The sequence below is a fragment of the Tachypleus tridentatus genome, chromosome 9, assembly GCF_004210375.1.
Source record: "Tachypleus tridentatus isolate NWPU-2018 chromosome 9, ASM421037v1, whole genome shotgun sequence".
Classification (NCBI taxonomy): domain Eukaryota; kingdom Metazoa; phylum Arthropoda; class Merostomata; order Xiphosura; family Limulidae; genus Tachypleus; species Tachypleus tridentatus.
Window position 1 is genome coordinate 52,948,480 of NC_134833.1, and position 23,117 is coordinate 52,971,596.

A 23,117-nucleotide genomic window follows, 5' to 3' on the forward strand; every position below is an offset into this window, starting at 1 on the left:
TAATCCCACAATGCCTGTTTTGACGCAAATCACGCTTCATGGTGACCTTTGATAACTAACAGATGTACAGTTTAATAGAACAGGTCCGTATTTAATTTTACTCATTTTTCTGCGGGCATTCTAACATTTTATAAGTTAGGGTGGAAATAAATGTATTTTTATTCGCAATTTTTTGAAACCTACTACAAATGTTTCTATTCTTCTAGTATGGTGCTTTTTAATCTAGACATCTTAAAGTTTATAATTATGTTAACATAAGTATGTGGCCATTACAATGCAGAAAGACCTTTACAGACAATAAGGTAATCAGTTTCTAGTAATATTCAGTCATTATGAAAATTAACTTCTTACACCTGTCCGCAAATGTTGAAAGAAAGTGTTTAATGTGAGAAGTTGATTACCACTCTCTTTTGTTGTTTATAATTTATTCATTCAAATGCTTTTCGGAGAGACCTATATAATACAGTATATTTTAACCCTTTCCATATTCTGGTTTGTATCTTTACTTTGTCTCTTTGTTATGCACCACACTTTTATCTTTATGGTCTCATTGTTGGAAGAAAAAAATAGTATTTATTTATTTAAAATACCACCTACAATAAAGACATTAAACTCTTATGATCCGGGTCCAACGTGGCCAGGTGGTTAGAGCGCTTGACTCGTAATTTGAGAGTTGCCTGCTCAGATTCCCATCACACCAAATACACTCCTGGCCAAAATCTTAAGGCCAATGAACATAAAGAAAAAACATACATTTTGCGTTGTTAGACTCAACCACTTATTTCAGTAAAGTTTCGAAAGATGAAAATAAGAAAAGAGAAAATAAAAATAAAACTTTTTTAGCATTTAATAGGGAAAATATGAACACTATGAAATTAGCCTAAATACTAACTGGTTAAAAGTTTAAGACCATACCGAAACAAAGTCCTAAACAGGGTAGAAAATGCCCAACAAGAAGTCTCAGTAGTGAACTGCACGGCCGTCATTGCGAATAACTGCAAACATTCGCTTTGACATGATCGATATAAGCGTTTACAGAAGGCTGACTGGAATGTTGCTCCAAGTGGTGAAGATGGATTCACGAAGATCATGCACTGTTTGGTATTGACGTCCATTTATATAGACTTCTCTTGCCATCCACCCCCAAAAATTTTCAATGGGGTTCAGTTCGGGCGTACATGTTGGATGGTTCAAAAGAATGACGTTATTCACCATGAAAAACTCCTTTGTCCTGCGGGCATTGTAAATTGCAGTGTTGTCCTGCTGAAAGATTCAATAATTTCCACATAAGCGAGGGCTTTTAATCAATAAGGATGCTCTCTCCAATATGCCAATATAGCCAGCTGCTGTTTGACACCCTTGAAGCTCCACTGTTCCATGGAAGGAAAAAGCACCCCAGATCATTATGAAACCTCCTCTACTGTGTCGTGTAGAAAATGTCTCCGGTGGGATATCCTTATCGTGCGAGTAACGTTGGAAGCCATCTGGACCATCCACGTTAAATATTTTCTCATCAGAGAACAAAACCTTCTTACACTTTTTTACGTTCCATGTTTGGTGCTTCTCAGCAAAGTTTAACCGAGCTGTTTCGTGATGTAGAAGGAGGCGTGGCCTTTGAAGACTTTTGCGGTTTTTAAAGCCTTTCTCTCGTAGATGTCGTCTTATTGTCCTTGAACTGTATTCTGCGTCCGTAAGGGCCTTAAACTGGTTCGATGATTGGCTGGTGTCTTGCCGGACAACCCGTCGAATCCCCCTGCACAACACCTGCAAAAGTTTCTTAGGCCGACCACCTGAAATTCTCGTTCCGTATCCCTCAGCGTCTTTTAAGAAATTTGCAACAGCAGTTTTACTATCCCCAATCTCACCAGTGATGGCACTTTGAGATAGACCTAGCTTTTGCAGCTCAACAATTCTGCTACGCTCAAACTCTGTCAACCTTTTAGCCTTTGCCATGTTTTAACCCAATGTAACACAGGAAATATTAGTGGGAGATGTTGACAACGCTAAAGCTTGAACACAAATGACTAAATTTCGTTACGTGTTTACCGATTAACGCTTCGTTTCAGTATGGTCTTAAACTTTTGACCAGCTAGTATTTTGGCTAATTTTATAGTGTTCACATTTTCCCTATTAAATGCTAAAAAGGTTTTTTATTTTAATTTTCCCTTTTCTTATTTTCATCTTTCGAAGCTCTACTCAAATGAGTAGTTGAGTCTAACAACGAAAAATGCATATTTTTTCTTTATGTTCATTGGCCTTAAGATTTTGGCCAGCAGTGTATGTTCGCCTGCTCTTCCATTGTAAAATAGCAGCCTTCCCCCCGAATCTTACACACTGTATTATGGGACGGCTAGCGCAGATAGTCCTCATATAGTTTTGCGCGAAATTCAAAACAAACAAATACACATATGATCTGAATATGCCTGAGAACCAGCACGCATTTCAATTTATGACAAGTAGTTTAGTTTAATTTCTTATTATATCCACAATTTAAATTTTCTAAATACTCATTTGTCAAGGTGGAAGTTGTATGCGCTATTTTATTAATATTAGAGGTATTAACCTAATGTTATGTTATTCTATAATATATTTCCACATGAATGTCAAGCCTTTTGTATGTTATTTTTGATATATTTTTTTATTATTATGTTAGGGGTTAAGAGCTAATAAAATAACCATCTGCTTTAATTATAATTCTATGTTTTAATGAAAGTTTATTCTTCTTGCTGTAAACAAGAAATGGCAGTTTGGATGAGCATAAATATATGGGTTATACCTTTGAAGATACCGCTCTCATTAATTAAAACTTCCAGCGTTTTATGTATTTGTAAATACATTATTAAACTACTATTTTTTATTATCTTTAAGTCTCATTAATACAGGGTATTATTCGACAAATTCTTTGAAGAGGAAACCAATATTATGTGTAGTTTTCCGAAAGCTATTCATTTCAAAAATCTAGCTCTATCTTATATATAAATTATGACTAGTTTCAGTTAAAAATATATTTTCCCGTAATATGATCGATGGATTGGATTTAAAGAAATTGTGAGGCAGAGATTATTGGGTATGTTAGGTACTACAGCTTCAGAAGTTAAACTTGAAACCTGAAAAAAAATGTATCTGTATTTTGAGTGGTATTCTTCACGATGACGTAGAAGCAAGTTGGTTGAAGAATGACAAGTTTTGAACCATAGTAACACCATCGATCTGATAATAAATAAAAACCATGGATATTTGGTCGCGAAATTTATATGTTGAAAGAAAACCAATTTTGGTACACATAATAGTTTTAAAAAACTAACTGAACGTTCAAGTATCATATAAAGACCGCATCAAATCTTTCATAGGGCATATCAGTTGTTGAATTTTGGGGGAAAATTCAACACTGTCCTGGAGGGTATGCTCAGCTGTGACAAAAGATGTTTAGGATTTAACCACAAACCAAGCAAAAACATGGTTATAAGTTAAAATATTGTTTACCTTAAGTTTTGAAGGACATTCTTCTTAATAAACTTTAGACAGTCCATAAAATATACCAGGATGACTTTCTGATGGCTTACTGTCGAAATACTAGTTTTTACAATGAATTTTACTTTTTTTTCAGAGTTAACAAAATTTCTGCAGTCAACTATCCTTCTTATCATTATGATAATGATTAATTTTACAATTTAGTACCAGCAAAAATAATTTATTTAACTTTCTTTATATAGTTATCCTTAACCTATTTGTCCCCTGGTGGGTCAGCAGTAAGTCTTCAGACTTACAGCATTAAAATCAGGAGTTCGATTCACCTCAGTAGACAGTATATATATCCCGATATAGTTTTGGTATAAGGAAACACACACATGCACACATTATCTGATTCACTATTTAAACTCGAAAATGTTCGTTTTTGTTTTTATAATTATTAAAATAAATAATAGCTAAATCACTAATTTAGTACCAGTATTACTGAGAATGTAACCCGAATTCAACAAATTCTTTATGTTTGGCATGGCCTAGTAGTTAGTCTGTCAACCTGCTGGTTGCAGTTTCAAATCTCCATCACAGAACATATTCACCCTTTCAGCCATGGGGAAGTTACAATGTGACAGTAAATCTCACTCTTCGTTAATAAAAGAGTTACCCAACAGCTGAAGGTATGTGATGTTGACTAGCTGTCTTTTCTATAGTCTTGCAGCGCAAAATATAAACGGCTCGCGCAGATAGCCCTCGTTTAGCTTTGCCTAATATTCAAATCAAACCCAAATCTTTCTATGTTATAACGTTTCTAAAAATTGCTGAAATTGCACATAGTATTCTTTATATTTAAGTTTGCTATGAATACTAAATCTCTATCCAGGACCTTTTTCTCAATGCCATTCAAAACATACATAGAAAATTTAAATATTACATTTTTCAAGTTTTTTTTGTAGAAAAGTAGAAGTGGAACCTAAATGATGCCTCGAATTATTTTATTTACTAAGATGCTTGCCTGTAGCCTGTTCGAAAAATCTATCACACCGAGTTTCAATGAACTGACTTAAATGAATAAAATCCAGATATCCTACTTTAATTGCTAGTAAATTAAATGTCACTATAGTGTGTCTAGTGAAAGGTTTATTACGATGGCATTTTTAAGCAGGTCATTTCGAAGTTTATTATAGTGCCTAAAAACGAAATTTCGCAAAATAAACTTTAAAATTAAGAAATTTTGGAATTACTTTTAACCATTTACATTTCTTGAAAAATAAAGATCTAATTTAATTTTGACAATTTCAGATGTACTTTTTTCTACATTTCTATAAAAGTGTTAAAGCAAACTTGCCATATATATTTCTACATATCATAGCTTCGCTAATGGAATTATTTCCTTGAAACCTTAAAACAGATAAATCTTCAAAACTACATAAACTAAAATCTCCATAATGGGTGGAAGGTGAGGGAAAATAGCAATAGATAAATATTTCTAATACGTTTGCAAGCATTTCCAATGAATTACTACAACCCACCTCAGAAAAGAAAAACAATATGTGCCTGGAATGTAGAACAGAAATACAAAGTTTAAAGGTGGTTCGATCCCCCTTCTGCTAACAGAAGAAAGAAAGTAATCCATAATTGAAAATAAAAAGAGCGTTCTTATTATATCAAAAATAACAGAAACACCAATAACATCTATAAACATTCACATCATAATAGCAAAGAAATATATATCCAAAGTTATATCAAATTACATTCTCCAAAAACACACACACCAAAACAAAATTTACCTGCCTCCTATATCAATAATCTTTAGGTCTTCAACAAAGTTCATCTTCAGATGAAAAGAAAAGTTTTTTAAATAGGCAACAGTACAAAGTTTTAGTTTTTATAGCCTTAACAATAAATTATGTTCTCAACTAACAATGAGGCTGATGTGTCAAATTGTTTCTATATACTCATGAAAATTAATGATTTAAAAATTGTCTTCAACAATTTAAACCTCTTAAACATCTTAGATACGTAAATGATACCTTTATTATCTTTCTTACTTCTGATCAATCTCTTACTTTTTACAGTACATAAATAGTAAATATAACAACACTGACTTACTCCAGAACATTAAGTTCATAAACTTCCGATTTAGCACACTATAACTTGTTATTAAAATGTGAAATGTGTCCCAAGAAAACATTTGCGGTTGTAAATTTTAATTCTGAAAGATTTATTCCGAAGATGTTTTAACGAGAATTTAGTTAAAATCCTGTTCCATCACATGTTTAAAATATTCAGTACATAAGACAGTACAAACAAAGAATTTTTTAATATCGACAATTGTTTCTTCTTGTAAAAATATGTTTAATATTAAAATGATTGATAAAATACATCAAGACCAACTAAATATAATAAATATGTCTAATATTATTTTAATTGATGCGTTTAAATATTCTATTGTTTCGTTTACCTTTAACGTGTAAATATTCTTCAGTTATTAATAAGAAAATGGGCCTGGCATGGCCAAGCGCGTAAGGCGTGCGACTCGTAATTCGTGGGTTCGCGCCCGCGTCGCTCTAAACATGCTCGCCCTCCCAGCCGTGGGGGCGTTATAATGTGTCGGTTAATCCCACTATTCGTTTGTAAAAGAGTAGCCCAAGAGTTGGCAGTGGGTGGTGATGACTAGCTGCCTTCCCTCTAGTCTTACACTGCTAAATTAGGGACGGCTAGCACAGATAGCCCTCGAGTAGCTTTGTGCGAAATTCCAAAACAAACAAACAAACAAAAATAAGTTAATAATTACGCTACGAAAGTAGGTTAATTCTTATACAAACTCACTAGCGAAACTAAATAATTTTTAAACAAAATTGTCGCCTTCAATCTGGTTTTAAAATGAAGGAAAGTGTTTTTATCTTGCTGTCGTTCTTACCAGTCTGCTTCTCAATGACAGCGCATTATGTTTACGGACTCAACGCCGCTAGAAATCGAGTTTCAATACCCGTGGTGGGCAGAGTACAAATATCCCATTTTATAGCTCTTTGCTTAATTCCAAACACATAAACAAGCCTTAATAGTTTACAAACGTACATGTACTTGCTGTCTACAATGTTACAGTGAATCCATTGAAACCTAATAACACATATAAAAGAACGTTTAAATTACAAATAGTTGAATACATTTTTAGGAGATAGTGACGTAGTTATTACAATTAATTTATTTAAAATGATGAAAGAAGCTTACTATAAAACTAAGTCTTCTTATTCACAAACTGAGTCTGGAATAAACACTGTTTGTTCAATACGTAATTTACTGTTGAGGTTGTGGAAAAGAAACATGTCGGGTTTGTTTTTGTTTGTTTGTTTGTTTTGGAATTTCGCACAAAGCTACTCGAAGGCTATCTGTGCTAGCCGTCCCTAATTTAGCAGTGTAAGACTAGAGGGAAGGCAGCTAGTCATCACCACCCACTGCCAACTCTTGGGCTACTCTTTTACAAACGAATAGTGGGATTAACCGACACATTATAACGCCCCCACGGCTGGGAGGGCGAGCATGTTTAGCGTGACGCGGGCGCGAACTCGCGACCCTCGAATTACGAGTCTCACGCCTTACGCGCTTGGCCATGCCGGGCCCAACATGTCGGGAGTGAACACATTCACAATTCACATCAAACCACATTTTTATCCCTATTCTCAGACATGATATCTGTAAATCGAGACAAAATTTCATATAAATTCAGAGCACACGAGTCTGCTAGAACCTAGCAAGAAATGTATCTTATCTAACTAATTTATTAATATTGTGTTTTAATCATATTGTATTGTTCATGGGAAGAACATATCGATGTGAGAGATCGATATATTCTAATGAATGTTATTAAGATATTCAAATAAAATAACGGAACGGAAGTAAAATACTTGGAAAGGAAATAAACACAGGAAAGTGAAATATGTTAAACAAAATGAGAGTACGAGAAACAAAGGACATTTGATGGGTTCTGAAAGAAGAGACATTTCTTGGCGTCTCAACTTCATCTCAAACGCTTTACTGTATTGTCCAAAACAATTAGCACATTCAAAGCAAAAGAGATGAGCTATACATGTACGCTTAAACGTACCATAAGGTCTCGCCAATTCCGAAAGGAAATATAATTAAAATCATCTGTGATATGTGTTAAGTTATGAGAGTGCGTAAGCCCTACAAAAGGTGTCATAAGACGAATTACCATGGTGCCTTGTTAGATGGCATAAAAACGAATGCTTTTATGTTCTTCCCAGTTTCGGTCTCATAATAAAATGTAAATTAGAAATCAAAATCTTCAGAGAACATTCTTGATTACACTGTTAAGTACACGTGCTAGTTTTCATCTTATTTTCTATGTTATAAAAAGACGGAGTTCCCATTAGCCGCGGCAATTGAAATTCTATTAGGCTGGATTAGAGTAAATTAATCTATGATACTTTTTCCCTCTTTCTTTATTAACTATATTTGTATGTGCCACTAATACCAAGCATACGGTGGGCGTATACCCGATTTGATCTTATTACGCATCAGAATCTCTACCTGACTACCCTCATATTGAAATTCTTTTAGGCAGAATTAGATAGTTTAATCTATAAGATCGTGGGCGTCATCAAATACGTCAATCGAATATGTTTGATCTCCTGAGTTCGAAACGATAATCGGTGAAGAGCTGACAGAGTTATGAGCTAAAGCTTGTATTTGAAAAACTCATCGACGTTCTGTGAGCCACTATGCCGCGGCCAAAAATTAATTTAAATGTAAAATTCTCATGTAAATTGTGCCATGATTTAGTACGTAAAGTAAGAAATATGGAAGTTTAATTGTTACACAGTTACCAACATCGTATAAACGTACACCACAAATATTATATTAATAGAAAAAAAAACTTTAACAAGACAGAAGAATAAAAGGTTTAACCTTTGCATGTTAGCAATATTTGAGCTTAACATATTACTGTTTTATAAAAAAACCTATGCCGTAAATATGACACATACGAATAAAGTGAGAAGTCTAAAAAATAATTAGTTTGCCTAAGACTTTAAAAAGATCTAGCTTTATAGGAATTTTAATGACTCAAAAGTGTTTCCTATTGAAACAGAAATTTAATATTGAACCGTACTTCTATTATGGTGTCTGCTTAGCATATGTATGTATACGTACGTATGATAAGTGAGAGCGAAGTTCGGAGATTTTCGTGATCTCATATGACAAATGGAGATGATTAGTTTAGCAGCAAAGTTAATCCGTTCCTCTTAAAAGTCTAATTCCTATATGGATATGCACATTCAAGAAATAATATGAACAGTTTGTTAATGTAACGGTGAGTTCGTGCCCTGAATTGTCGGCAGATAAAACCTTTCTTCTCTCTTTCCCTACAGAGCATTGTAGTTAGAGAAGTATAGTTTGGAAGTTTCTGTGTGTGATAACTATTGGTGATGGTGTTTGATAAACAGTACTGATAGTAGTACCTTTGTAGGCCTTTCTTTGAGAAGAAAATACAGTTTAATTTACATGAAAATGAAGTTAAATTGAAGTTGTTAAATATACTGCATATACAAACAAAGTCAGTCATTTAGTTCTATCTTATTACATAGTTTTGGTTGAGCTTCAAAACTATTGCAAATAACTGAATTCAAATAAACTAGTTTTAGCAGTGTTACTATATGAAATACTGTATATCATACATATTGGTTTATTTTAATGTAGATTTATTGATAAATTGTATATAAGATTACATTAAGTAAGAAGTATTAATTTACATCTGCAGTTTGTTAAAGCATCAGTCCTCCGGGTATAGCGATGTCAAACATCCGTTGTTACTTTCCGATTTTGTTGTATGTGTATATGTACATTTAATAACAATAATTAAGTTGTATTTAATACGCAGATCTGTGTAATAGCTATTGTCAAATGCATTTGAGGTTTGAAAAGTGACTTATTAGTTATAATAAATTGTTCATTTAACAGTTCAAACTATCTTTATGAATTACAGCATACCATTGTGGCTATTTACAATGCACTGAACGAAAGTTACTTCAAATACTAACTGCTGTGGCTTTGTGAACTATTATAATGGTGTTCTAAGTTTGAAAAAGAAAATACGTGTTTATGACTAATTACATATTCACTTTGAATGTTTAGTAAATATTGAAAGTTTTATCAATGAGATTACATTATAGCTTTCACGCTACAGAATTAACTGCTCTGTGACGCAGAGAAGTTCGTGGTTTAGTTGACACTAAGGCCTTAAAGAGTTAAACCAGGGGTTCCCAACCTTTTGGCACTCGCGACTTGAAAATGCAATTGATGAAATAAAATTAATGTTATCCCAAGCTACTTCTAACAAGGCTACGCGACTCCCCTGCCAAGGCTTCACGACCACCTGGGGGATCGCTACCCACCGGTTGGGAACCACTGAGTTAAACAAACCTTACAACAGCAGCTTGTTATCGTTTCTGTTGACCAAATTTTACCAAAGTTTCAGTCAGCGATCGTTGTAAATGTGTACATTTAAAAATGATTTCATACGAGTTAACCTTTTTTTAAAAAGATCTAAAATCTGAGGGTTGTTAATATAAATAAACACGTGTATCGAGATATGTTTTACAAACATTTCCGTTTGATCCTAATATGTGAAATACTAATATAAGTGTAAAATATATCAATTTAGTATTATTGTTTTCACTACGTATACACTGTTGTCAAAGTGAACAAGAATTGAATCGCAGGCATCTTGGGTGTGAAAGAATAGTGTAACCAAAATAGGATTGAGCGTGCGTTCACCACGGGCACGATGATGACTAAACTAAAATACGCAGCCTAGCTAACTAATGAATAAATAATTGCTGTAAAACTATAACCAATGTTATAACTGTAGCTACTAGTTGATCGCCAAGTTTAAATTTATTCTTTTAAGTTGCACGCTCAATTCTTTTTTTATCACTAAACCTATTTACACACCTATAGTGTTTTAGATTAGATATTATTACTTTTTCGTCAGAATAAACAAACAAATCACAAATCAGTGACACTCGATAGAAACCAACATTAAGAAAGCAACCGTATTATTAAGAAACCTTGACCTTTACTTTATTATTGACCTTTACTTTACAGAACCAACCAGATTCTTTAAAATATATGGTTCTAGTTTTTGGTCTAAAACAGTGTTAATAATTTAATTTATACTAACGCAATTGAACCTAGATTAACAGTTTCTTGTCATCATTCACTTGTACTCGGTACAGCCGTATCAAGCACCATTATTTATACTAATTGCTTAACCTAGAATATCGTGACACTAAACGTTCTTTAATTAGAATAATTTCCTAAAATTTAGTAAACTTTCACCAAACAGTTGACAGTTAATAATCAATAATTCCTATCCACTATATGATTCTCCAGAAAACTTGTGTTAGAAACTGCTAATCTAATTTGCTTGGCCTAACAAATACTTATGCATCTGCACGTACTTTCCCTTATTGTTTTGGTAATCTAAACAAGCCGTTTTTAATCCAAATGACAAAATAAAGTAAAAGTTGTCTAATTTTACTCTTAGGTGAAGCTATAGTAAATATTTCATACTGATAGCTTATGTGATTTTTTGCATAAACGAGTGCAAACACTTTGGTCAAATATTTGCGGTTTTCGTTAAATAACTTTGCACAGGTGCCTTATATCTGGAACATACTTGACACATTAATTGTATGTTATGAAGACCTACCGATATTCTAAATTTGAACAAAAATTTACAAAGTTAATTATATTTCTCTATTTTTTATCAAAAATATTTCCCTGCAAAATAATTTTCGGTACAAAGAAAAAACAAAACTTCAATCAAAATTGGAGGTTCTATATATGGTGCGTTTCGTAATGGACTGATTGAAATTTGGAATCTGAAGTAAGAGTCCAGTAGAACACATTCTCTGAAAAATATTTATTAGTTTAGATTACCACAGTACGAGTTACAGGAAATGAAAAATGGTAAAGCTGTCACTCCTGTTAATAAAACACAGAGTGTAATGCCAGTTGTTTAGGCTACACATTACACTACCGTGTGTCTTGATAATACTTTATTATACAAGATGTTGTCAGGGTGAACTACCATAGTAATGTTTCTACGTATTAGATGTCGTTACGGTGATCTACCACAGTAGTTAGTGCTTCTACGTATTGGATGTCGTCAGGGTGAGCTACCATGGTAATGTTTCTTGACATATCAGTTGTCATAAGAAAGAATTACCAAAATATTGTTTCTACGCATCGTTTGGTGTCAGAATAGTCTACCAGAACAGTATTTCTAAAGATTGGTTATTGAGAGAGTTGACTACCAGTTATGGGATTTACAAATAATGTAATAAACATCAACTTGGAACACGGATTATGATCATGCGTAACATATCTCTACGTCACGAATAATAGCCAACACTTATGCTGCTAAATAATTCTACAATGTTGCTTAGAAGATACTAGTTTGTAGTTCTATAGTACTAATATCATTAATATTGTATATTTTTAATAAAGGGTGAGACGCCCTTCAATCAATACGTCTCATTGGTATTTGGCGAATCCAATAAAATAGTCTTATCCTTTATAAAAATGAACAACAAAAAAAAAAAACTAAATAACCAGTTTAGTGTTTTTCATATATGTATTTAAATGCTGTGAAAATAAATCCGGAGATTCTATATAAATACCATCTAGGTCATACAACGAGTCGATGACCGAATCTATACGACCAAAGAAAGCTAAAACTGCCCATCTTATGTAAAGTGCAACGCCCAGATAGCGAACTTATGATGTTTATACTTAACTGTGTATTTTCAATCTTAATTCATCAAAGGGGTATTCAGAACATACGATCGTCTTTAGAAACGTTCCTATTTCTAAAAGCACGATTATTTAAAAGCCTTTTCCAGTTTTAACGAAATTACACTTCTATATTACATTAAATTCTCTCTAACGGTACAGCTATAAGTAAAAATCAATTTGATTACTTGCTAAAACATGAGCGATGTTTTCTCTTTCATGAGTTTTTCTTTTTTTGTAATAACATACATTCTGCTGTTGAAAGATTGTTTTCATTGTTTTCTGAGTTTAAAACAAATTGTTAACGTTGTTTCGTGATGTCATCAAACATACAGGTTAATTAACACTTTTTTGCGCTGTGAAATACTATAAAAGTTGTTTTGTTAATGAAATCTAACACTCAAAAACGAGCTATTGCAATATTTGCCTAATAACAAAAAAAAGTTTTTGTGTGTGTGTTTTTTTTTTGTTTAGTTAGTTATGTAATGAAGCTATGCACTATACTAATGGTAGAATATTTTTTTCTTTGAAATTTGAATTGGGACGGAACCTTTTCTTTTAACATAGCAGTATGTTTGCGGCCTCACACCGCTATAAACAGAGCTTCGATACCTGTGGTGGGTAGAGCATAAATAGCCCTTTGTGAGCTTTGTGCTTAATTCCAAAAAAAAAAAAATAAACTATTTTTTACCAAATGGGTAAAGATCAACAATGAATATTAAAGAATCCCATTATACATGGTTTCAGTTTGTAAAGTAAATATAAGTTAAATTAATTATACGTTAAAATTTTGCAATTAACCAAAAAAGTAGCAGATAAATGTAAATATTAAATTGTATATTTATAATTAATATCAGCAAAAAGTTTTCCCATTACTATTTTCGGTACAGCAATTAACAATAGTTATTTGCAAGTTAGATGACAGATATGAGGCCGGAAAAAAAAAAAAAAACTTTTATTTCTCAAATGTATTTTTTTTCAAATACACTAATAAGAAACTTACATCATAGTTACCATAACTTTTGAATTTGAAAATGAAATAAAGTTTAGCTGTTTATATTTCAGATACTCTTATAAAATAAAAAAATGATGCCTTATTTATAAGGAAAGTAATACAAAAATATATAACTAAACGGTATCTACTATACCATTCTTTATAGATCGATTTACGTCAAAGTAACCAGGCAGAATAATGATTATGTAGGAACATTATATAGAATGAAACAGATAATGTTCGTTTAAACTTTACGTATAAGGTATGTTTTTGAATTGTAATTCTGAGGGAGTGCATACCATATGTGTATAGAAAACCACATGACATTATCATTGAATCTCTGTTGAACAATGCATATGTATATAGCAACTGAATGGGGAAATATAATAATAAACGTTAAAAAAGAGGAAAATTAATATTTAGGTTAAACATTTTTAACTTCTTCAGTTATACGAGTATTAAACTAAACCCAAAGAAGTGAATAAAATATTGTGCTAAAATCACAAATTGGTTATTTATTCTCTTAATGTATTCTAGAATAAGCACTTAGCACTTTAAAATAATGCTTCACATAACGATATGTTTCTCATATTCTTATTCACTTTCTAATATTTTTCGATATTATTTTATTCTTTATAAAGAACATACTTTTCAGTATAATTTTTTGCCTTTATACTACGTTCCAAACGCAGATGGAACTGTGATGGTTTTACATACATCAAACGAAGTATATTCGATTGTTTAATTTATAATACTGGATTGATAAGACACACCCAACGAGCCCTCCGCTGTTACAGCGGTATGTCTGCGGATTTACAACGCTCAAATCATGGGTTCGATTCCCCTCAGTGGGCTCAGCAGATAACCTAATGTGGCTTTGCTGTAAGAAAACAAAACAAACAAAAACAATGAACTTTACCGGAGTTTCTTTCTTTCAATTGCAGCTTCTAAGTTTGAAGATTAAGCTGCATGCATTGTGTTGGTTTGATTTCAATCACACATTGAAAATACGTGTGTGACGAGCTATAATGTACATTTTATCATCAACACACTATTTTCTTACAAAAATCCTTGTGGTATCCCATTTCCCTCGCAACCTATAGAGTAAGGTTATCAACTAAACAACGTATTGCTATACTGAATGTTTAAAGTGACTCTTAATGGGTTATACGAGTATTACATGGATTGTCATCAACAAATAGTTTTCCTATAAATGACCTCTGCAATGAGTTCCAGCGAGTTATAATAGAAAGTTTATCATCTGAATATTTATAACAACATAGAACCACCTTAATAACAGTGAAAATTATTTTCAAGCTAGAAAACACATTTATCCAACAAATCACTCTCATTGAGTCATATAAAAAATTGTGTTATAATTATTAGCTAATTTGTATTTTGTTTGATTTTTTTAAATTTTGCACAAAGCTACACGAGGGCTATCTGCGCTAGCCGTCTCTAATTCAGCAGTGCAAGACTAAAGGGAAGGCAGCTAGTCATCACCACTCCCCCTCAATTCTTAAGCTACTCTTTTACCAACAAATACTGGGATTGACCATCACATAATAACGCCCCCACGGCTGAGAGGGCGGGTATGTTTGGTGTGACGGGGATTTGATCCCTCGGCCATCAGATTACTAGTTGAGCGCCCTAACTAAATGAATATGCAACACCTAATTTGTATTTAAATGATTATTTTTATATCACAGAATATAAAGATTCTGTGTTTGGTTAAGCACAAAGCTTCACAATGGGCTATTTTTACTCTGCCCACTACGAGTATCGAAATCCAGTTTTTAGCGGTATAAGCCCACAGACATACGTACCACCGTGCCTCCCTAGAAAATGCTTATAAAAGAATTCATGAAATAAATAAATAAATACAAAGAAGTTTCATAATAAATGAACTATTATGAACTGAAATAATTTATATGATATACATAATTTAAATAAAGCTAGAGAATATTTAAGTTGTTTTTACTTTAACTACGATAAGTGTTTGATTTTTGCAACAATGAATGTAACATACAATAAAGGTATTATAGCCTATAAAAATAAACCATGGAAAAACAATCAAATAAAAAGATATGAAACAAATTGTATTCTATTGTTAAGGGTTCTGGAAATAATGATTAAAAATTAAGTATACTATCTTTAGAAACAGAATATCAGCTTATAATTGGAAATATGAAGAAAACTTATTTATTTGATTGTTTACTTACACAGAATAATGTAATAATTAGTAAAGCTGTAATAACATATCCTATTAGCAGAGCAGATAAATATATATATTTTTTCGTGTAATGGAAACAAATTCACCAAAAAAGTAATGAATATGGAATTGATAACACAAAATATAATTTAATAAGGTTATTTATGAAATAATTAATTTTTAAATCATTTAAGGGTTACTAAAGCAGTAAACACGAATGAAAAAAACACTTGGTTCTATTGATGTTCAATTGCAATATATATTTAGGCATTTTTCAGTTTATTTAAAAAGGCATACATAATACCAATATTTAAAAAGGACAAAAACTGTTGACCAATAATTATGTCAAGCACATGTTAAAAAAATTTAGAAAAGTTTCTTTACACCATATTTTGAAATTTTGTTAATGATATTGATCGATTATTTGATTTTTCAGTGTGTAGTTCGAAAGTTCAAAGTTGTTTTCCATACAACAAAACTTCGAAACGGTTGAGGAAAGCTCCTTAAGAATGAAGTGAACACCCATATATATATACATATATCCCTTAGTTACAGCAGTATGTCTACGGACTTTCAATGATTGAAACTTGGTTTCGATACCTGTAGTGAGCAGAGCACAGATAGCTCATGGTGTATCTTTGTACTTACCTACAAACAAGCAAAGCAGTGGAATAATGTACAATCTATTGGAGAGTTATTTTAAAAGTTAAATATTTGTTATCAATATTAACTACTGAGATGCCACTTTTTAAAGGACTCTGTTCTAGGACTAGAGTTGTTGGTAAAGATACACGAAATTTAATATTTCCTGCAAAGCTCATAATAAGTATTTAATATATAAGTAGAAATATAGTTTATTTGTTATTTCATTGGACACAGTTATTCAATCATAAATTCTGGCAAATAAAGGCAAATTCATATTTTCTCTCGGTATAAAATATTATTAGAAAGTTGTTTATTAGCAAAGTTTTAGGTAACACAACTTATGATAAGCTAAATTGATCTGAGCACGTAAGAACTATTTAAAATGAAAGAACAAATTATTGTTTATTAACTAATTTTATGTTCACGATAAAAATAAACAAACGAACATACACAGTTATCAATACGTTCTTTTAAGTAAATAAAGAAATGGAAATAACACTCGTAGTTATGATACAATAATGAATGTCAACTTACATCTATCACTCTAAATAAAATCAATGTATAAATATTCAACAGCCGGGCATGGCCAGGTGGTTGAGGTACTCGACTCGTAATCCGGGGGTCGCGGGTTCGAATCCCCGTCACATCAAACATGCTCGCTTTTTTAGCCTTGGGGGACGTTATAATGTGAGGATCTCCTACTATTCGTTGATAAAAGAGTAGCTCAAGTGGGTAGTGATGACTAGCTGCCTTCCCTCTTGTCTTACACTGCTAAATTAGGGACGGCTTGGAAAGATGGCCCTCGAGTAGCTTTGCGCAAAATTCAAAACAAACTAAATATTCAGTACTTAATGTTGGGGTCAAAATGGTTCTAGATAATTTGACTTCCAGTGATTTCAGTACCCACGTAAAACAAATCATTAAAAGTGACATATTTAAAGAAAACCTCTAAAAATGGCATTTATTAAAGGCTATCGTAAGTGATGAAGGTCATTCGGTACTGGTCGTAACAAGATAAACTTTATATTTCTTTTTGTCGTTATTGTCACCACAATGAAACTAAACTTTCTTCAGTTGTATCAAACACTATTCTTTCTTTAGAGTTGGAATTAGTTTGAAAATTTTAAATTCAAATGCTTTCTTAAACCGAAAACTTTATTCATTACTATTACTGTTTATTGTGTAATCCTACATCTAGCAGTTTCAGTTGGGTTTCAAATAACTGAAAATCAAATTACCAGTCACAGGCTAAAATATGTTACGATATACCCTATAATATACAAGAATTAACTCATTGAAAATACACTTCAGAAATTGTTTATTAAATATATGAGTCACTTGGTAATTTTTATATTAATTGAAAGCATAATTGTGATACTATTGTTCAGCTAATGGCGTCTAATACTGGCCCGGCATGGCCAAGCGTGTTAAGGCGTTCGACTCGTAATACGAGGGTTGCGGGTTCAAATCCGGATCGCACCAAACATGCTCGCCCTCCCAGCGGTGGGGGCGTTATAATGTGACGGTCAATTTCACTATTCGTTTGTAAAAGAGTAGCCCAAGAGCTGGCGGTGAGTGGTGATGCCTAGCTGCCTTCTCTCTAGTCTTACATTGCTAAATTAGGGACGGCTAGCGCAGATAGCTCTCGAGTAGCTTTGAGCGAAATTCAAAAGACAAACAAGAGTCTAATACTTTAAATGTTGGTGTTTTTTCTACTTATATAAACGTTTTTTTATTCCCTGTTAAAGGTTGTTTGTGTTAAAGAACAAAGCTACCCAATGGACTATCCATGCTCTGCTCACCACGGGTATCGAAACCAGATGTTTAGGAATACAAATTTTCAGACATACCACTGTACTCTTGGGGCATTTCCTGTTTAAAAAAATGCACTTTCTATATGCATTTCATATTCGCTATCAATTTGAAAATCGATCTTGTGTGTGTGTGTGTAATGTATCTGTATTTCAGCGGGTTTTCAAAGCCTTATGTTAAAACAAATTATCATAACCTTTATGTTGACAATAAAATCACTTGAAATCCCACCAAAATTTTTTAAAGTCTATATACTATAATTTAAGTGTCATAGTTTTTGCTGGCCTGATTCCATAATTGGGGAGAAAAAAATGGATAATGATAATTTGTGTAGGATTAAGTTAGAAAGAGTGAGCTGAACCAGTACAAAGAATGTTTAATGTGCAGTTGCTACATTTGCTTCTACCTTATCAGTACTTGTACAAATTGTTGGCAGTTAATATTGTAATCACGTCAGTTGCCAAACCGTTAGCTTTGATGGGCAGTGAGCTAGAACTTTTGTGAACACTTTCGAAATAATTATTAGCAAATTACGGAAAAAAAAGGAATACGTATGCATGTGTAACACAACAGATCTGTTACTAAGTACGGTAGTTTTATTCTAACATAAAATTAGTGGTAAGTTAAAAAACTTACAACGCTATAACCCGTGGACTAATTCCCTGCTACAGCCCATTATGCAGTTTTGGACTGAAACAGACAAATGTATTAAATTCTGAATAATAAAATAGACTCTCTTCCTGTATGCTAATCCAAATAAAGAATTAAAGCTGTATTCACAACAAATGCTTATTTTGCAAATGTATTTGGAATTAAATGTAACGTTCTGTTTTCTCTGTGCCTGTTTCCTCAAGTTAATGATCCAAGGCGATACGCTTATTTCAGCTTATTTTGTTTTACTTCTCAGATATTGCACTTTTATTGGTACATTTTAATTTGCATCTTACCCTACGTTTTCATTCCTTGCCACTTAATTAACTCAAAATAATAAATTGAAAGCCTATGGTCTGTATTGTTGGTGTAAAATATGGATAATACTGGACTGTTAGTCCGGTATGGCCAGGTTTCCAGGGCACTCGACTCGTAATCTGAGGGTCGTGGGTTAGATCACACCAACCATGTTCGCCTTTTCAGCCATGGGGACGTTACAACGTTACGATCAATCCTACTCGGTGGTAAAAGAGTAGCCCAAGAGTTGCTTTCCCTCTGGTCTTACACTGCACAAATAGCCCAAAAGTGATCAGAAACAAATGTGTCTAAAGAACCCCTAGCTGTAGTAATTAGGAATCTAAATCACAGTTCAATGATTTTGCGGTGATTTTGAATTGAGGAATTTATAACTGTTTTATTCCTCGACATATTTCAATAGTCAATGCGTTCATAGTTTGTAGTATGTTCATGTCTATATAAATAATTAACCTATATGTTTGGGCTTCGATTCTCAGAAAGGCAATCAATTTTATCGTAATACTACGTAGTGTTGTAGACACTTGTTTAGCAGGCGTTCTTGGGGATTTTTATTACTCTCGCCAGCTGAAGACCGACCCAGTCCTATCAGAGATCTGTATACGTGTTTGTTCCATTATAAAACACCCTCTCTTTATAGTAACAGAAAATGCTAACGTTTAGTGTTTGAAGTAACATTTTTCGCGGTCTTTATTCACGCCGTTAGTCTATGTTCACACATTTCTATACACTGACAGGTACAGATTGTACACATTGTTTTGCTGACTGTCTAAGAAATGTACATATTTACTCTTCAATAAACCATTCAGGTTATAAAAGCTTTTCTAATAGTGAGCTTGAGTGTAAATGCATATAGTTTATTATGTCACATGCACATGTATGTTCTTCTATTAAATGTTGTTCCTCTTGTTGGTAAAACTAGTAAATCGACCCAATTGTTTCACGATATTAAGGTTATCAATTAGATAAGGTTACTATCAAATGGCTTACATTGCCTTATTAAGGTTCTAACCCTGGATATTTCACTCCACATCCCACAGCCCAATACATACAATAAATGACCGTAAATGACATTCCTTAACCCATTGAATGCTGATTCATCGTATGAGGTACGGTCTACCTTTGGCCATAGAATGTGAGTGTGCTGTATACGGCATACGGGTCGCAAAAATTCCACGCACGTTTAAAGCAGCTGCAATCAACGAGCTAATACACACCAAGCAACTGAACGGTGAAACATTTTCTTTCTAACAGCAGACTAATACTTCAATAAACAGAAAGACAAAATAGAGAGTATTCGTCTAGTATTACTTCATCGCAGTGTGTAAGTCCACTTTTTTCTGATCGTTCTTATAGAACTGAAAGCATCTCTGGCCACTTCTACCATACTTTTCGAAGGGAACCTCGCAGAGTTCCTTAACGACCTTGTTCGCAGATGGTCATTTGACGAATCATGTATCAGGCGCCCTCTGTATTCCCAAAGCATTAATACTGTGTATCTTATGAGCGGATTTGTACGATTGAGCATGGAGTGTTATTAGAAGGTTTTTTTAAAATAAAAATTACTTATTTTATATCTCTCAACAGTAACAGCTGTAGTTTCGCACTTAGGACTCGTAGTCGGATGGTTGCGAGTTCGAAGGTGGCTCATGTTATGCTCTTATTTATCCCACCCATTCTAGTGTAACCAGCTGTGCGATAGTTACCATCCTTATCCGCTTGTGCCATCTGGACCGGGAATTCGAAAGTACAGGTTCTTGTTTTGAATTTCGCGCAAAGCTACACAAGGGCTATCTGCGCCAGACGGCTATAACTAATGAGATTAACATTATAATGCCACAATGGCTGAAAGGACAATCCTGTGTGATGTTACGGGGATTCGATCCTGTGACATTCAGATTACGAGTCGAGTTATGTGTCTTGTATTTGTTTGAAGTTAAGCACAGATTCTATGTGTCTTGTAAAGGCACGGAAAGGATTTAATTAACTTACAACAAAAGTGGGTTTCCAGAGCTAGGGTTGAGATGTATTAGGTAGACATCTTGGACAGGTCACCAGGTTCTTCAATGTATATGTATACAACTGCAGATATCCATAAATTAAACATCGCACACGTGAATAAACAGTTATTTTTGTTGTGCAACAACAATATTTCATCAGTAGTAGGGAAGAGCTTCAACATAGCTTTCAGTTAAATTAAAAACTATTCAAAACTATATTTTTAGCTTTAAACGAATGTTCAACCAATGTTAAATTTCATCTCATTTTCTATATACATCAATAAACTCTTGGTCAAAATAAATTTCGAAGGAAATTTTAGTGAACGCAAATAAAAAACAAACTTATGTTAATCTTTGTTTATCAGACTGTTAATCTTTGTTTATCAGACTGTTTTCCACAATGCAAATCGTACTGTTTCCAGGAAATAAGTAATGGCAAGATTTCGCTTTAATAATCTCGTGTGTTTTCTAATTAATGTAATGGCAAATTTCACTTTAATATTTCTGTTACTAGAATCTCGTGTGTTTCTTAATTAATGTAGTTCAAAACAAAAACCATTACATACAACACGCGAGAAATTAAGTGTTATTTCAAAATTTCAAGAAGCGTTCGTTTATAACACTTGAAAATTTGCATGCAATAATATATTAACGTCAATTAGAGATGTACACTGCGCCATCTGCATCTATCTTCTGAATTGTCTAAATGCGCCCTCTGTGTTGAGCTGTATTATCATTTTTGTGTTATGATAGTACGGTACAATTAGAAAGTGAATTCGAAGAACAATAAGGTACAGAGAGATATTGTGATTTTAAAATAACACAATAAAATAATTTGTTTCTTTGTTGAACAAAGAACAAAAAATGCAAATAGCATTTAAATTAGACTTATTACAATTATTTTATAATTTAATAATAGGTGCGCTTGTTTTCTTACGAACATTAACAAAACGACTGTAGAAGAAAACACAGCATCTAGTAATTACAAAGGCATTCGTAAAGTTCGAAATAAACTAAATTGAAAATACTACATTTTAACGTAGTTTTTTTTTGTTTGTTGCTCGTTTTTTTGTTTTTTGTTTAGTAATTAGTTAAATGTAATTAAAAGCACAATTTTGATATTAAGTTTTGAACAACTATCTAATTGTATAATTTTAATAAAACCATTAAGGTTTCATCAGAGTATTAAAACTGACTACTTAAAAATGTAGTTTTAGTTCTTACCTAAAAGAAAAGCGAGCACAGTAAGAATTCCGCCGAGCAGCCACATGGTGTTTGGTCACATCCTTTTTTCTTCCGTCGTTCTACTATGGACTCCAGGTATTACGGGATGTTTCTCTGAGCAAGATATTTCTCTAATTAAGATCTTGCCCGTTAAATTAGGCCTAGGGAGAAGTTTCCTCTTGGACTAAAGACGAATCCAGAATAACACGATCAACCAAACTGGACCCTTCCTGTATCATCTTGCTTCACGTGGCTATTCAGTTTGTTTTTGTTATTAGTGCGCATGTTTTGTTAATTCTGTCAAACCAAGCTAATAGTTATTTTCAGTTACTTTCAACTGAGGTAGAATAAAAGAAAGTGTTTTTAATCAGATGCTCGGTAGTTACATTATTGCGTGGAGACGCGTTTGTACAGATCGGAAAATTTATGAAGTAAGGAAGTGGTATTTTTGCATTTACTTTGTGGGACTCGCCAAGACGATACGCTGCTCTCTCAGCGTTTGTACCCCGATAGACTACAACGTCTGCTGGATCAGCCGCTACTATTATTGCACTGTTAACCATCGATCACTTCACTGGCGCTTAGAACGAGTGCGCAGACGTCAAGATACGTAGGGAAGCTGTTTCTACCTTCCCGAGAGGTGCCGACCAAAGTTCTTCATGCGCGACTAAATAACCGGTTCAGCGATTCGCAGAATAATTCAATTTATATTACTTCGTGTAATTTTCCTATGAGAGAACGAACGTTTCAGAAATCGAATTTTTCAGTGAATGTGCACTTTAATCAAGAGTTTGATTTACAAAATGGATCCAGTTCTACAACGAAACGTATCTCAGAAAATTTAAAGACAAAAATTGCGGAGCGTAGTGTTTGCACAGAATCTTGAATTATTTAATGGTTTATTCATTGCTTTACTCGTTATCTCAATTATCCGTGTTGTTGACAGAACCAGCTATTAAACAATAAATCACCTCGTGAAAAT

At 33.2% G+C, this 23,117-nt stretch overlaps 1 protein-coding gene across 2 annotated transcripts in view; it reads right to left on the reverse strand.

Moving 5' to 3' along the window:
* Window positions 1-22,764, reverse strand: part of LOC143225257 (nephrin-like) — a 196,549-nt gene extending 173,785 nt beyond the window's left edge. For both annotated transcript variants that reach the window (XM_076454337.1, XM_076454336.1), the window contains exon 1: window positions 22,136-22,764. In XM_076454337.1, coding sequence (XP_076310452.1) covers window positions 22,136-22,181 — 46 coding nt within the window. In that variant the 5' untranslated portion in view covers window positions 22,182-22,764. The remainder of the gene's footprint in view (window positions 1-22,135) is intronic.
* Window positions 22,765-23,117: the final 353 nt, after the last annotated feature.